This window comes from Quercus suber, unplaced genomic scaffold, assembly GCF_002906115.3.
Source record: "Quercus suber isolate HL8 unplaced genomic scaffold, Cork oak 2.0 scaffold_202, whole genome shotgun sequence".
Lineage (NCBI taxonomy): Eukaryota > Viridiplantae > Streptophyta > Magnoliopsida > Fagales > Fagaceae > Quercus > Quercus suber.
In genome coordinates this window covers 220,998-239,190 of record NW_027069660.1, presented here as the reverse complement: position 1 = coordinate 239,190, position 18,193 = coordinate 220,998, and the positions used below count along the sequence as shown (strand labels likewise).

The window sequence follows — 18,193 nt, the reverse complement described above, 5'->3', positions numbered from 1 at the left end:
TTTTATGATACTTGTAAATAGTTAAATCTCATGAAATGTGTAACTATTAATTATTGTTTTTTGAAGATACCTATTATCTTTTCTAACAAAAACAAAAACACTTATAATCTGTCATGGACCACCATGATTTTTTATTTTGGAGGAAGGTACGCAACCAAGCAAAGTGATAAAAATTCTCTTTGGTTATGTGCGTCTTTTGGAACATGCTTTACATAATTAATTCTAACAACTGACAACGGTGGTCCAAATGCCTCGTCAATTTTTCTGCAGTTGGCCTTGTCCTGCTACTTGTCCTTATAATGTACCCATTCAATGGGAAAAAAAATATGCTAGAAATAGAATTGAATTTCATACCACTTTTTTTTTTTTTTTCTGCCCCCCCTCCCCCCCCCCCCCCCCCTTGATTTGAGCCACGTATGTCAACTCTCCTACTAAAAATTATTCCTAATGAATAAGAATAATAACGTAAACCATGGTTTTGGTTGAACTATGATGAGAACTAAGGTGATCCTCATAATGACAAATTAGAAGTCAAGTGGGCTAAAAAAACAAATCATTTCTTCATATTCAGATTCCATAGCATTCATTCTCTTCTCTTAAGTCTTTAACCCAATTTACACTGTAACCAATTTCTAAGATTATTATGGAATATGATATAGTTTTGTGGCACAATAGGAAGATCTTGAAAGAGAAGGCTCATGACCCACCTAAAATTGTGTTGATCCCATATCTTTTACCCTTTGTTTTTTTGCCAGGATCGTACCTTTTACCTAACTATAATACTTTAAGCTTTTGAAAATCTTAATTTTTTTTAATTAAAGAAAGATAATCTAATTATGTTCTTTAGGCAAAAACTATCACTTCATTTAAAGTAGCCTTTATTTAAGGCTCCACTTGTGATAATATGTGTTTATTTATGCCCCAAAGTCCACACTACATAACGTACATAGCCTTGTACAATCAAAATGGGTACCCAATATTAATTGGTCCACATCTGTGGCGTCTAAACTCTCAATCACGAACTATAATATCAAACAGCTAATCAAAAGCACCCACCATTAACGAGTATGATTAGCTGAATGTTTTGGGTCATTACAAAGTGGAGTTAACATAGTTTTTCTTTTTACGTATTATCATTATCATTAGCATGCCTTAATTAATGAAACCTTTTTGTGGTTAGACAAAAGGTATGTGACATTTAGGCCAACATCTCCTTGAATGTCATCGAATGTTTTCATTGGCTTTAGCCAATGACTAAACTATACTGTTGCCAATAGAAGTTTCGTAGTCAGATTTGGAAGTCCCTGAATTTGTTGTGGGTTTCGGATTTTGGATTTAGAGTACCGTCCAATTGCACATTTAATAATTAATATGACAGAGAAAAATTAGAAAGGCAAAAAAAATTTAAAAGTTAAATAAAAAAATAATTTAATGGTTGAAATTAAAGGTGCACTCATTTTCATTTTCAATTTCAATCCTTGAAAGCTAATTACACATTGCATTTTTTTTCTTTTAAAAAAAATTACACATTGCAATAGTTAAGATTTGCACTGAGTCTCAAGTCTCAACCAATGGGTTTCAATTAGGATTTTTTTTTTCTTCCTCGACAATGATTAGATTTTTTTTTTTAAGGGAAAAGATTGATATTGTATTAATAAGTATACAAAGTAAAACTATAAGCCAAGAGAAACTGAGTTCAAATTGCATATAATGACAAGTCAGTTGATAAAATCTTTGTCGTCAAATAAGGAACTATGTTCAAATCCTAAGTTCCTAATCGTATAACAAATAAAAAATAAAAACTGATATTTTGGGTTTCTTGGCTTAATGATAAAAAACTATTATTATAATAGAAAATATAATTTAAATCCTATTATATCTATAGAAAAGGTTTCGAAATTCAAATTATTAGAATTTACATAAATTATAGCCACACAATATTGCAGAATCTCAGTTTCAAAGATTACAAAATTACATATGGTTTGGTGTCGTATTGAAGGCCGAAATGTTACGTAAGTAGTAATGAGTAATGACATAAGGTTCACATGAAATATTAAAATGTGATCACATCACATGTCATAAACAAACCCCACTTCCCACATTGGAACTCATAAGCTACCCGTGAGAATATATGCCCCGTGTTTAGGCCTTCTTTCTTTGAGACATTGAACCTCAAGCCTTTCGATAGTGACTGCCACATATACATATGCTCGTGAAACATCTTACTAATGCTATTACTGATTTTTTTTATTCTCCAACATATGATATATAACTTGGAGAAGCCACATACACACTATACACTGTTGTTTACACTTTAGAAAAGTAAGGATAACCATAGTACAGACACTTGGGGGGTTTTTTTTTTTCTTTTTTCTTTAAGCAATTATAAGATTGATTAATTTTTATGTTTAGTGATTATTTTTTCCAGAAATTTTATCAAAATCGCTCACTATTAGGATTGTTAACTTGCCAAGGATCTTATAACTAAATTGACACATTTTCACGTATAAAGTGCTTGAGAATCAAAGTTCGAACTACGGAATTAACAGCATACTGTAATTAAAAAAAAAATTATTAACCAAAATTGAAATAAAGTAATAGTTTTCAAACTTATAATTATGAACAAGCCATGCTAAACCAAAATTGACGGTGTATTTCAATTTCTTTCATTCATTCAATCACAAAGATGACCATAACATGACATGGTGAGAAGAGAAGAGAACCGACCAAATTCTATAGAACAGTATGTGAATCAAAATCACATCCAATTCCTATCATCCTATCCTATCTCCATTCTCCAACCCACTTACTCAACAAAAGGACAAGTCCAATAACTTAATAATATTTAAAATCTTCGACATGACTCTAATACAGTCACTTTCAATTCAAGAAAATCAAAATTAGATTGATGCATCTAAATTTGGCTTCTCCTCGATAAAACCTTCCCAAGTATATTATTTATTTAAAAAAAAAAATCAGCTAGAGTTTACTTTTCTTTTGTAACTTTATATCGCAGTAGTGTTGCATATTTTTAAGCTATATAATAATACTTACAATATGGTATGAGAGGGGCCTCAAAATCTTTCGGCGTGCTTTCTACATTAATAGCACAAAGAAACAATATTGTGCGTGCATGCGTGACCGGCCAAGCCTTAATATAAGCTTGATTTTGAATTGAAAAGAATAATAAATCAAATTATTTATTTATACCTACCAATGCAAATTTTGTAACTTTTCTTTTCTTTTCTTTTTTTCTTTTCTTATTTATTTATTTTTTATGTTAGTAACATGAATAGAGGTTACCGTTATTTGACTATTGTGGTTGTGGAAAATGTGTGGCGCAGGCAAGGACTACGAGTACTCCAATTCAAAAAGTAATACTAAGGACTTTGGCTACTAATTCAAAATCGTCCAAAGACTAAAAAGGAAAGAGTAGGCTGTGTAGCCTATTTCTTTTCTTTTTTTCTTTTGTTTTTTCAGCCTAACCCATAAGTATTTGTGTTCATAAAACAAAATCTAGGGTGTTTTCTTTTCTTCATTCCTCTTCCTATGATAGTTTTCAACTCGGTCCACCCAAAAGCTTTTAAGATCCTATCTTTCTATCTTCTAATAAATATGGAATCAACTCTCTCTCTCTCTCTCTCTCTCTCTCACACACAGAGTGTGTGTTAATGGGATTATGGGGTCCAAGAACCTCAAATCAAAGAAAGGCTAGTAATTGTCTCATATGAGTTATGTGACGACACGTGTCACATTATTGGTGTCGGTGGCTTGGCCTTTATCATGGAGAGATGGTTATGTTCCAAAGCACTCGGTAAAAAAGAATCCAATGCCAAAATTCAGCAATATTAATGTACTCCTCTTTTTTTTAATTGTGATTCTGAATTATGATAACTAAATATCACAAAATTGGGGTCGTTTTCAATAAAAGTATTGTTACATTTTAAGAACAAGGTTTTTTTTTTTTTTTTTTCTTCTTCTTCTTTACAAGTTACAATATGAGGATTCAGGTAGAATTGGATTTTTTTTTTGTTTTTTTAAGCCAGTGTTAAACTATAAAATTGTTTAGAATTTATGGATAAAGAATATGTGACATTGACATATAATCAATCTATTTTTTAATTGGTAAAATTTGTTACACTTATTCAACTCAACTCCACACCTTCTGAGGATATACTGATTTCATTCATCAAATATTCTAAGGATACGTATTTTTCGAATGACGCAAGTCGGCATGTGGAAGTTTATAATGCTAAATAATATGAATAAATAATTTCAATAAAACTTCATGAGATTCGAAAAAAAAAAAATGTTAGAAGTTCCTTTTTATTTGATGTAGAACAGGCAACTCATGCCTTTCTAGAGCAGTAAGGGCGCAGGAAGTCACAACACAAGATCAAAAGGGGGTGATAGTAAAGGCCATCGGGGTGACAGTGTCGGAATTGTATGAAATTTGGCAAATTAAAAGGAAACAACATTCTGGTCTAGACTCATACTATAAACGTTACCAAAATTTAGGTGAATTCCTTCATTAAGGCCTCGAAAATAGTGTTTTTACTATTTATAGCAATATTTGTTTTTCCTTAATAATTTTTAGTTTAAAAGTCAAAATAAGGTCTCGGCTGTTTTAGAACAACCCTTAAAATCAGTAGTTTATGATTCTGCATTTGACTCAATTTTTTTATTTTTGGTAAATTTCGGTATTTTGTCACCTAATCGTGTAACTAGTGCGAATTAGGGTTTTAGACATTTTTCTTAGTATTTATATGTTTTGTAACCGTCAGAGGCAAATCAGACTATTATCAATAAACACAAACTTTTGTCAAATTATTTCTCTGATGGATTCTAATTTTCTTCTCCTTGTAGATTCAGGGAAACCCTTCGTGGATTCGAGGTTTACTATTAAAAATTAACAGTTTAATTTCTGTTCTACCAAGAGAGCATCGTGTGTGCTTTCTTTAACAGCAAGTGTTAAACTATAAAATTGTTTAGAATTTATGGATAAAGATGTGTGACATTGACAAATAATCAATCTATTTTTTAATTGGTAAAATATGTTAAACTATTCAACTCAACTCCACACCTTCTAAGGATATATTGATTTCATTCATCAAATATTCTAAGGATATATATATTTTTCGAATGACGCATGTCGGCATGTGGAAGTTAATAATGCTAAATAATATGAATAAATAATTTCAATAAAACCTCATGAGATTCGAAAAAAAAAATGTTAGAAATTCCTTTCTATTAATAATACTATAATAGTAAACCCGCTAAAGTCTTTTTTTTATTAACAAATAATGAGTCTAGTTCCTAGGAAACATTAAATTTATATAAATAAAAACATTAATGGGTGGAGTGTTTTTTTATTTAGTGAAAATAAGAGAGGACTTCTATCGTTTACCAAAACTTGAAGAAGTTTACTTTTAGAGTAACTACGAATGAAAATATAAGTGAAAGATAATAGCAATTCAAATGCTCTATATTTCTTTAATAATGATAGAAAATTGATCATATACGCCCTAATTCAATGAGTCAATCGTTATCACCCATTTCCATCAAACACCTATACACATCAATTTAATGAGTTGTATGCTATTACGCGTATGAAGTTGATAGAGCCTAATGGGAATTATTTTAGGAAAAATTATTAGGTATTTCTGGAGTACTATAAATATATAGTTTCTCTTCTCACATGAATGGTGGGTCATACCATGAATTTAATTAGTGAGACTCATCATTTATGTGAGAGAAAATAGTACACATTTATGGTATTTCGGGAGTACACAATAATTTTTCTTATTTTAGATCCTTCAAAACTCTTATGACCTTAGATAGTTAGATACATTGCCTTGAATATAAACTCAATCACTTTAATTGCTGCATTTTCTTTTTCTTTTTTTGAGAAGAACTTTAATAGCAACAAGTACATACATGGTGGTGAATTATATAGGAATCTTGTCCCATCATAATTCTATCAGTAGCTAGCTAGCTAGTTAGTTTTATCTAAATGGAGCTTTCAAATTGTATTATTAAATGGTAATATGATATTTTAAATATGATCAACCTTCAATTGAACTTCAAGGTGTCCTGATCAAAAAAAAAAAAAAAAAAACTTCAAGGTGTCATTGTTCAAATCTTTCTCTTACTTTCACTCAAATCTTCCCTTTTCTTCACTCATAAAAAAAATTAAAACGTTAATGTGTTTCATTGGCTATTTCATGCTTTGGTTGCTCGTATCAGCCACGTTAATCTTGACTTTACTAAAAAATATTGATACAAGCATTATATGCTACTTTTATTTGTGAGCGCTTTATAGACTAGGTTAATACCCCTCCATCTTAATAATGTATTTAATATTTGGACAAAGATGTCATTCAAAATGGGTTGGAGAAGATTACGTGAGATTAATTAACTTTCAATGTATTCTAAATCATATAATTCATTAATTTTTAAATAAGTTAAAAGACTGTTATGTAAGGCATATAATTAAAAAAGTGCACATAAAAAATCTTTTAAATTACACTATAATGGATTACAGAAAAGAAGAAAATTATATTCTAAACATTTAAGGTACGTTTGGTACACTGAATGTAGATTACATTAAGAATAGTAATCTTTATTACTAGGAATAGAAGACATTGTAATGGAATAACTATTACTATTCATAAGTTTGGTTGTTACATATGGAAAACTTGTAAAAGATGATGTACAGGGAAACTTTATATTTTTGGAAATATATTAATTTTAAAACCTATTATATACACTAAGGAATAGCTATTACATCAATTTTAAAGAGGAATAGCTATTCTTTAATTTAAAGATGTTATTCCAATGTAATAACTAATCCATGTAATAAAAATGTAACCAAATGGCCGAATTGATATTACACCTAAATAACTATTGCATTACATGAGTTATTACAGTGTACCAAACATACCCTTAAACTTCCATATACCTTTGGTACTAAATACTTCACGAATTTTCTTTGTTGTAATTATCTTCTATATGTATTTATTGGGATCAAAATCTGAGTTTTGGTATGATTATATGGGTTTCACCAATTCAATTAAATTCCATTGCCATGAGGGTAACCTACACTCACTTTGATTATCACACCCAATACATCTTGTACGTAAGTTGTAATTGAACCCTAATTATTCATCAAAGTACTAGTTATGTAAGTTTCAGAAGTTGTGTGATAACCACACGGCATATATCTACCAAGTCTTCTCTATTAAGGTTTCTCAAAAAAAAAAAAAAAAAAAAGTCTTCTCTATTAATGACAATGTACGAAAGATTAGACCTTATACAATAAAATTCAGCCCCTAATTAATCCTCTAATGACCACTGGTTTGGACAAATGACCTTATTAGTTATTACAACTTTTGTTTTGCTTTTGCGGTATATCAACTAATGCCGCCGGTTTTGTTTTGGACTCTATCATGTCCCATCTTATTTCTTTCTTCTTCTTCTTTTTCTTTTTTGTTTTGTTTGGAAAATCAATGTCCCACGGGTTTATTAAAGGATTATAGACGAATATATGTTTAAGGGAAAATTTAATTATTAAATGTCTTAAGAACGATATTGATTTTGAAAATATTTTTAAAAACTTTTTATAAGAAATAAAAAAAAGTAATTATTTTGTTTTGTTTTTTGTTTTTTTTACACAGTTTTTATATTTCACAAGAAGGTGATATAGAAAATATCCTAAGCACACTCCAGGACCCAAATTTTAATAACAAAGGTGATTGGTGGTGGGTTCAAGAAGGTTGAAGTTTTTGGGATCAAAGCAATCTTGATCAACTTTCAAAATTTTACATAAATTAGCTGTAACATATACGTATTTTATTTAGCTAGCTTCCATTCTTGTGCTTTTTGCTTCTCTTAATTTAAGAATAGAATACCAGATTAATTAGTATTTTTAAATGATTGAGCAAAGGGGTAATAAATATATAAGTTTCGAAGTTTTCACAGAAAGATGTGAAAATGTTTGATAGGAGAACATTTATAGGACAGTATAAGGCATGCCCCGTGCATAGTATAATATATAGTTCTTTAATAGAACCATGTTCTCCTTGATTGGCAATGATCTTTGTTTAGGCATTGATCACAATATTCACGCCGAAAGTAATAATTAAAACCGTAGTTTACCTATTGGGACATGGTCTCCACTAAACCCTTCACTATGATTGAACCAGCTGGCATTTGATCTAAATCTTCTCTATTATAAACATCACAATCCCCTAATTAACGAAGCAGTTCTTTTTTTCTTTTTCTTTTTTTCTTTTTTAAGAAGAGTTAATGAAGCCGTTTTGAGTGGCTACTTTTGATGGGTTAAAGAGAAATTCATTATATCTAAATGACCTTTTATTTTCACAAAAGATAAATTATCAAGAGTCATGTTAATACTACTTTTATGGGTTAAAGTCAATTGTTTTATTTCATAAAAAATTTTAAAATTTTTTTCTAAACCAATACTCTTAAAACATTCATTAATATTTTCTAATTATCAATGATAAACATGTTAGTTATAGCCATTATGGAGATAAGTTGTGAAAGATTTTGCTTTGCATGTGTAACATTAATCAAAGAAAATTATATTGATTGTAGGCCTAGCTATACCACAATCAAGAGGTATAAATAGTACTTCTTATCAATAAATGAAATAGTAATGCTTATTAATTTCATAGTAGTTAAGGAGCTCGAATATAGTGTACCGGCATATATATGTCAAGTCACTCACACAATGGCGTGTCCCACACACTGTGGGGCTCCCGCCTAAGTGTGAGAGACCCGGCATATATGCCGGGTAAAACATATAATTTTCGGTAGTTAAGAGTGTACAGTAGTTTCCCCTGTCAACAAAAACAAAAGTCCCCCCAGCTCACCAAATGTTGTAAGGTAAAAAAAGTCAATGGATTTGTCAGCCTTTGAATTGCAACGGGAAAAGAGATCAGTATTGGGAGTAGCAAACTCCAAAACCACTTTATATAATTTCTCTCTTGATCTGTAACCTGTAACCCCCTTGATTAAAACCCTCTAGATCACAGATCACACAAAAATGAATGCTTTCTTTTCTTTGTTGCCACCACTTTAATGCAACATGAAGTTAGACATGGGCATAGCACAGAGCTGGCCAAAAAAGAAGAAGCCAAAAAGGCACGTAAATAACACGTTTTGGTGCTTTCTCTGATTTTAAAAGCAAAAAAAGAAGAAGAAATCCATAGAAAAATATATAACGCGGAGACTGATGAGGTAGGAAGGAAAATGAAGATCACAAAGCACATGCAGAAGCTAAGGCACATGGGGATGGGGTTAATGAATACGGTGTTTCACTCATCCCTAAACTTAATTAGTTGCCTCACATTCCCGCCATGACTCTCTTTTCTTTTCTTTTTTTTCTCTCTTTCTTCCTTTATTTCATTTTCTGCCTTTAATTTTAGTTATGGTAAGTAATTTTCTTTCACGTTCTCTAGAAAGAAGCACCAATAACTCAAAAAGTACTCAACGCTTATTACCCTTTGCTTCCCATGCTCCTACTTAATTACTACTTCTTCTTTACACATGGCTGATTTACTACCCTTTTGTGCTAATTTATGCACTTTGTTTATACATATACGGAATGCAGTTATAATTTTCAATAATTTTTTTTTAATTTAAAAGATGATCAAAGAGCATTAATTTAGAAAATATTTTTAAAAATTTTTATAAAAAAAAAATTTATTTTTTGATAATATTTTCAATAAAAGTATTGATACATTTTAAGAACAAGGTTTTTTTTTTTTTTTTTTTAATACAAGTTACAATATGAGGATTCAGGTAGAATTGGATTTTTTTTTGTTTTTTTTGTTTTTTTAAGCTAGTGTTAAACTATAAAATTGTTTAGAATTTATGGATAAAGAATATGTGACATTGACATATAATCAATCTATTTTTTAATTGGTAAAATTTGTTAGACTTATCAACTCAACTCCACACCTTCTGAGGATATACTGATTTCATTCATCAAATATTCTAAGGATACATATTTTTCGAATGACGCAAGTCGGCATGTGGAAGTTTATAATGCTAAATAATATGAATAAATCATTTCAATAAAACCTCATGAGATTCGGAAAAAAAAAATTGTTAGAAGTTCCTTTCTATTTGATGTAAAACAAACAACCCATGCCTTCCTAGAGTAGAAAGGGCGCAGGAAGTCACGACGTAAGATCAAATGGGGTGCTAGTAAAGACCATCGGGATGACAGTGTCAGAATTGTATGAAATTTGGCAGATTAAAAGGAAACAACATTCTAATCTAGACTCATACCATGAACGTCACCAAAATTTAGGTGAATTCCTTCATTAAGGCCTCGAAAACAGTGTTTTTGCTATTTATAGCAATATTTGTTTTTCCTTAATAATTTTTAGTTTAAAAGTCAAAATAAGGTCTCAGCTGTTTTGGGACAACCCTTAAAATCAGTAGTTTATGATTCTACATTTGACTCAATTTTTCCATTTTTGGTAAATTTCAATATTTTGTCACCTAATCGTGTAATTAGTGCGAATTAGGGTTTTAGACATTCTTCTTAGTATTTATATGTTTTGTAGCCGTTAGAGGCAAATCAGACTATTATCAATAAACACAAACTTTTGTCAAATTATTTCTCTGATGGATTCTAATTTTCTTCTCCTTGTAGATTCAGGGAAACCCTTCGTGAATTCGAGGTTTACTACAAAAAATTAACAGTTTAATTTCTGTTCTACCAAGAGAGCATCGTGTGTGCTTTCTTTAACAGCAAGTGTTAAACTATAAAATTGTTTAGAATTTATGAATAAAGATGTGTGACATTGACATATAATCAATCTATTTTTTAATTGGTAAAATTTGTTAAACTTATTCAACTCAACTCCACACCTTCTAAGGATATATTGATTTCATTCATCAAATATTCTAAGGATATATATATTTTTCGAATGACGCATGTCGGCATGTGGAAGTTAATAATGCTAAATAATATGAATAAATAATTTCAATAAAACCTCATGAGATTCGGAAAAAAAAATGTTAGAAATTCCTTTCTATTAATAATACTATAATAGTAAACCCGCTAAAGTCTTTTTATTTTATTTTATTTTATTAACAAATAATGAGTCTAGTTCCTAGGAAACATTAAATTTATATAAATAAAAACATTAATGGGTGGAGTGTTTTTTTATTTAGTGAAAATAAGAGAGGACTTCTATCGTTTACCAAAACTTGAAGAAGTTTACTTTTAGAGTAACTACGAATGAAAATATAAGTGAAAGATAATAGCAATTCAAATGCTCTATATTTCTTTAATAATGATAGAAAATTGATCATATACGCCCTAATTCAATGAGTCAATCGTTATCACCCATTTCCATCAAACACCTATACACATCAATTTAATGAGTAGTATGCTATTACGCGTATGAAGTTGATAGAGACTAATGGGAATTATTTTAGGAAAAATTATTAGGTATTTCTGGAATACTATAAATACATAGTTTCTCCTCTCACATGAATGGTGGGTCACACCATGAATTTAATTAGTGAGACCCATCATTTATGTGAGAGAAAAGAGTACACATTTATGGTATTTCGGGAGTACACAATAATTTTCCTTATTTTAGAGCATTCAAAACTCTTATCACCTTAGATAGTTAGATACATTACCTTGAATATAAACTCAATCACTTTAATTGCTACATTTTCTTTTTCTTTTTTTGAGAAGAACTTTAATAGCAACAAGTACATACATGGTGGTGAATTATATAGGAAACTTGTCCCATCATAATTCTATCAGTAGCTAGCTAGCTAGTTAGTTTTATCTAAATGGAGCTTTCAAATTGTATTATTAAATGGTAATATGATATTTTAAATATGATCAACCTTCAATTGAACTTCAAGGTGTCATTGTTCAAATCTTTCTCTTACCTTCACTCAAATCTTCCCTTTTCTTCACTCATAAAAAAATTAAAACGTTAATGTGTTTCATTGGCTATTTCATGCTTTGGTTGCTCGTATCAGCCACGTTAATCTTGACTTTACTAAAAAATATTGATACAAGCATTATATGCTACTTTTATTTGTGAGCGCTTTATAGACTAGGTTAATACCCCTCCATCTTAATAATGTATTTAATATTTGGACAAAGATGTCATTCAAAATGGGTTGGAGAAGATTACGTGAGATTAATTAACTTTCAATGTATTCTAAATCATATAATTCATTAATTTTTAAATAAGTTAAAAGACTGTTATGTAAGGCATATAATTAAAAAAGTGCACATAAAAAATCTTTTAAATTACACTATAATGGATTAGAGAAAATTTCTTCCAAATAAGAAAATTATATTCTAAACATTTAAACTTCCATATACCTTTGGTATTAAATACTTCACGAATTTTCTTTGTTGTAATTATCTTCTATATGTATTTATTGGGATCAAAATCCGAGTTTTGGTATGATTATATGGGTTTCACCAATTCAATTAAATTCCATTGCCATGAGTGTAACCTATACTCACTTTGATTATCACACCCAATACATCTTGTACGTAAGTTGTAATTGAACCCCAATTATTCATCAAAGTACTAGTTATGTAAGTTTCAGAAGTTGTGTGATAACCACACGGCATATATTTACCAAGTCTTCTCTATTAAGGTTTCTCAAAAAAAAAAAAAAAAGTCTTCTCTATTAATGACAATGTACGAAAGATTAGACCTTATACAACAAAATTCAGCCCCTAATTAATCCTATAATGACCACTGGTTTGGACAAATGACCTTATTAGTTATTACAACTTTTGTTTTGCCTTTGCGGTATATCAACTAATGCCGCCGGTTTTGTTTTGGACTCTATCATGTCCCATCTTATTTCTTTCTTCTTCTTCTTTTTCTTTTTTGTTTTGTTTGGAAAATCAATGTCCCACGGGTTTATTAAAGGATTATAGACGAATATATGTTTAAGGGAAAATTTAATTATTAAATGTCTTAAGAACGATATTGATTTTGAAAATATTTTTAAAAACTTTTTATAAGAAATAAAAAAAGTAATTATTTTGTTTTGTTTTTTTGTTTTTTGTTTTTTTTTACACAGTTTTTATATTTCACAAGAAGGTGATATAGAAAATATCCTAAGCACACTCCAGGACCCAAATTTTAATAACAAAGTTGATTGGTGGTGGGTTCAAGAAGGTTGAAGTTTTTGGGATCAAAGCAATCTTGATCAACTTTCATAATTTTACATAAATTAGCTGTAACATATACGTATTTTATTTAGCTAGCTTCCATTCTTGTGCTTTTTGCTTCTCTTAATTTAAGAATAGAATACCAGATTAATTAGTATTTTTAAATGATTTGAGCAAAGGGGTGATAAATATGTAAGTTTCGAAGTTTTCACAGAAAGATGTGAAAATGTTTGATAGGAGAACCATGTTCTTTAATAGTATAATAGTATAATATATAGTTCTTTAATAGAACCATGTTCTCCTTGATTGGCAATGATCTTTGTTTAGGCATTGATCACAATATTCACGCCGAAAGTAATAATCAAAGCCGTAGTTTACCTATTGGGACATGGTCTCCACTAAACCCTTCACTATGATTGAACCAGCTGGCATTTGATCTAAATCTTCTCTAAACATCACAATCCCCTAATTAACGAAGCAGTTCTTTCTTTTCTTTTCTTTTTCTTTTTTTTTTCTTTTCTTTTTTAAAGAAGAGTTAATGAAGCTGTTCTGAGTGGCTACTTTTGATGGGTTAAAGAGAAATTCATTATATCTAAATGACCTTTTATTTTCACAAAAGATAAATTATCAAGAGTCATGTTAATACTACTTTTATGGGCTAAAGTCAATTGTTTTATTTCATAAAAAATTTTAAAATTTTTTTCTAAACCAATACTCTTAAAACATTCATTAACATTTTCTAATTATCAATGATAAACATGTTAGTTATAGCCATTATGGAGATAAGTTGTGAAAGATTTTGCTTTGCATGTGTAACATTAATCAAATAAAATTATATTGATTCTAGGCCTAGCTATACCACAATCAAGAGGGATAAATAGTACTTCTTATCAATAAATGAAATAGTAATGCTTATTAATTTCATAGTAGTTAAGGAGCTTGAATATAGTGTACCGGCATATATATGTCAAGTCACTCACACAATGGCGTGTCCCACACACTGTTGGGCTCCCCCTATGTGTGACAGACCCGGCATATATGCCGGGTAAAACATATAATTTTCGGTAGTTAAGAGTGTACAGTAGTTTCCCCTGTCAACAAAAACAAAAGTCCCCCCAGCTCACCAAATGTTGTAAGGTAAAAAAAGTCAATGGAATTTGTCAGCCTTTGAATTGAAACGGGAAAAGAGATCAGTATTGGGAGTAGCAAACTCCAAAACCACTTTATATAATTTCTCTCTTGATCTGTAACCTGTAACCCCCTTGATTAAAACCCTCTAGATCACAGATCACACAAAAATGAATGCTTTCTTTTCTTTGTTGCCACCACTTTAATGCAACATGAAGTTAGACATGGGCATAGCACAGAGCTGGCCAAAAAAGAAGAAGCCAAAAAGGCACGTAAATAACACGTTTTGGTGCTTTCTCTGCTTTTAAAAGCAAAAAAAGAAGAAGAAATCCATAGAAAAATATATAACGCGGAGACTGATGAGGTAGGAAGGAAAATGAAGATCACAAAGCACATGCAGAAGCTAAGGCACATGGGGATGGGGTTAATGAATACGCTGTTTCACTCATCCCTAAACTTAATTAGTTGCCTCACATTCCCGCCATGACTCTCTTTTCTTTTCTTTTTTTTTTCTCTTTCTTCCTTTATTTCATTTTCTGCCTTTAATTTTAGTTATGGTAAGTAATTTTCTTTCACGTTCTCTAGAAAGAAGCACCAATAACTCAAAAGGTACTCAACGCTTATTACCCTTTGCTTCCCATGCTCCTACTTAATTACTACTTCTTTACACATGGCTGATTTACTACCCTTTTGTGCTAATTTATGCACTTTGTTTATACATAAATGGAATGCAGTTATAATTTTCAATAATTTTTTTTTTTTAAATTTAAAAGATGATCAAAGAGCATTAATTTAGAAAATAGTTTTAAAAAGTTTTATAAAAAAAATTTATTTTTTGATAATATTTTATATTATCCATAAAATTAGTATTAAATTTTTTTTTTTAAAATGATCTGTTAACAAATACCTTAATGACACCTATTAACTGATCCCTATCTTTTTTTGAGACTGTCAAATTTATTTATCAATTATGTTAATATGTAGTTGTTTTTTTCTCTATTGGGATAAAGCCTTTTTTCTTTACCCGAAAAAGAAAAAGAAAAAACAAAAGAATCCATCTTCTTTCGAATCTCCAAAAACTGTGTATGGTAAGATGACATCTCACCGACAAGGGTGAAATAATTTCCTGTAACTTAACACTTGGGATGATCGATTTTTTTTTTTTTTTTGGAGAAACTATATAACATTAGACTAGAAATGACTATATGAGGGACAAGTTAGAGGAAGGGCATTTTCTATCAAAGAACTAAGAGGACCACTGCCATCTAATCTAAAGGCAACTTCTTGTCGATCGGATACCAAAAAAAAAAAAAAACAACAACAACAACAACAAAAAACTTTTTTCTTTTCATTAAATGGTAATAATATGTTACATAGCAATTACAAAAACTTATCCTTCAAGGAGAGTATCAATCTTAATTACCCAATAATGGAATTAACAGAGATGCATGAGAGACCAGGATTAATATTGTTTTTTATATTAGCCAAGATTATTGATTATGACTCCCTGTTTTGATCATTATTATCAAAATGGTAATGTGTTCATGGCCCGTTTATATCAAATTAAACAGATAAGTACTAAAAAAAGATATAGATATATAGCCAAGACCACAAAATGGTGCTTTTGCTAACTTTCTCATGTATGTATCCACCAAATTTATTAACTTACCCATAACGTGTCCATATAAAAATACAACATGTTTTATTTCCAAATATTATATACACGTAAAAACAAAACTAATTGAAAAAGAAAAAAAAAAGAAAACCAAAACAAAAATTTATAATAATTATAAATTCTATTCTCTTTCCTTTTTAGTGGTCCACTAAAGTCTAACAATCCCTATAAACAGAAGAATCTTCCTCAAATGCACATATTAACTTCATAATCAAAGAATTAAAATCATAATTATCATTACCACGTTGGATTATAGCGTAATCTGACAATGACGTGGCGGAAGCTGAGTTTAGACCAGGAATCAATGAACTCGTTTCTGGGATTGACTCAGTGTTCGTGACCAAATTGACGTTCTTCAATAAGAACTCGTTCGCGATGAGTTGACTCAAAATTGCCGACTCGGTGACCGAGTTCTTCTTCTTGTGTTGCATGGCAGCTCGAACAATTTCGGTTAACATTGAATTTGATAACCTTCGAACCCCTCGAGCTCCACCCATTATCACAGCTGAGTTGACTAGGACATGAGACTGAGTTTTGTCCGAGTTCTTCTTATTATGCTTGCTAGAACTCTCTGGCTTAGTTGATAAGTAAACAGACACAGAGTTCCGATTCCTGACTCGGCCGAGTGGATCGCGGAGTAAAATCGAGTTCTTCACGTCCACCAGCATTACATGCTTGAAATTCCTCCGAACTCGGCCGAGTAGCATCGGATAACAAGCCCATCTTCTCAAACTCATTGGAACGTGATCTAGAAACCCAGCAAGCGAGTTCTCTGGGTCAAGCTCAGACGATTCAAAACCCACCACTGAGCCATAACTCAACCGAGTTGACTCAGTCTCAATTTCTTCCCCACCTCCGTCTGAGTTAATACTAGAATTACTTTTCTGAACTCTCTTACCCCACATAGACTCCCCCATTTCCTTCTTCCCAGGCTTCATAAACTGAGTCACATCAAAACCCAGAACCCGCTTTTGACTAGCAGTACTATTCAAATCCTTGTTGTAATGGTGAACGAGTTTGAAGAACGAGTCGTTCTCTTCTTGAAAAATGGGACCAAAACTCGATAAGGAAGTTGAATTGGGAAAGATGAGAACTAAGTCCGCTCTAGCAGTGAGGCTAGACCTATGTAAGAGTCTCAAAAACAAGCGGAGATCATTGTCAGTGACATCCTCAAGTACATGACCAACAACAAGATCGTTCATAGCTCTAGTGCCTCTTCTATAAAGAGCTCCCATTCCTTGTAACGCAGTCGTTGAAAGCTGTAAAAGAGGCGTCTTTATGGCTCTGGGTTGTGATATCTTAGCAAAAGAAGAGGCTTTGGAGATGGGTTTGTGGGAAAGGAAGCGCCTTGGGGAGCTGGGATTGTGTGGTGTGATAGAGGGTTCAAAAGTAGAGAGAGTGAAGAGGAGGAGCGTGATGAAGAGAAAAAGAGCACAAATTGAAATAGTGGATTGAGCTCTAGAGAGAATGAAATTAGAACCATTTCTTCTAAGGCTTTTGGATTTCAAAGAAGAAGAAGAAGAAGAAGATGGTGATGAGGAATTAGGAGAAGAAAAGAGGTGGTTTTTTTCGACATTAATGGTGGGGTGATTATTATTATTATTAGTACTACTGTTATCTTCAGGAAAGAAGACTAGAAGTAAACCCATGCCCCAGTTTTCGCTACTGCTATTGCTACCACTGCCAGTGGTGTTCTTGTTGTTGTTGTTGTTGATAGCTTTGAGCTTGGCCTTTGCTGAACAGAATCCCATAACTTACTTGACCTCTAGCTATTTACTCACACACACACACAAACACAGAAAGAGGTTTTTTTTTTGTTAGGCTATTTTGGCTGAGATGGCGTATGAGGCCGAGGGCATGAGATTGTTGTTTTTGTCCATAAACCCTTTCCTAGCACTTTCTGTATATTAATAATTATTGTTTTGTACCTCCGAGACAGAATTTTGTCCTTAATTACAGCGGAAAGAAAAAAGAATAATGACCACAGTTATAATGCTCACCAACCAAACATTTTTCACGTTCCCTTAACATAATTTTCACCTATGTTCACTGTAAGCATCATTAGTTTTTTTACCTGTATTTGTGTTAACTTTATTTATTATCTACCTATCACAAGATTCGGAAAGAATAAAACTTCTCTTTAAATTGTTTTGGAAAGAACTCTTATAAATTTTTTATATAACTTT

The 18,193-nt window shown here is 31.1% G+C and overlaps 1 protein-coding gene across 1 annotated transcript; it reads right to left on the bottom strand.

Moving 5' to 3' along the window:
- Window positions 1-16,015: 16,015 nt before the first annotated feature.
- On the bottom strand, window positions 16,016-17,906 carry LOC112017862 (uncharacterized). The gene has a single exon (XM_024050319.2). It carries the CDS (start codon window positions 17,756-17,758, stop codon window positions 16,163-16,165), a length of 1,596 nt encoding a protein of 531 aa, XP_023906087.2. The 5' UTR covers window positions 17,759-17,906; the 3' UTR covers window positions 16,016-16,162.
- Window positions 17,907-18,193: the final 287 nt, after the last annotated feature.

Coding starts and splice junctions, on each gene's coding strand:
- LOC112017862 (XM_024050319.2), bottom strand. CDS start 17,758: ATGGGATTCTGTTCAGCAAAGGCCAAGCTCAAAGCTATCAACAACAAC.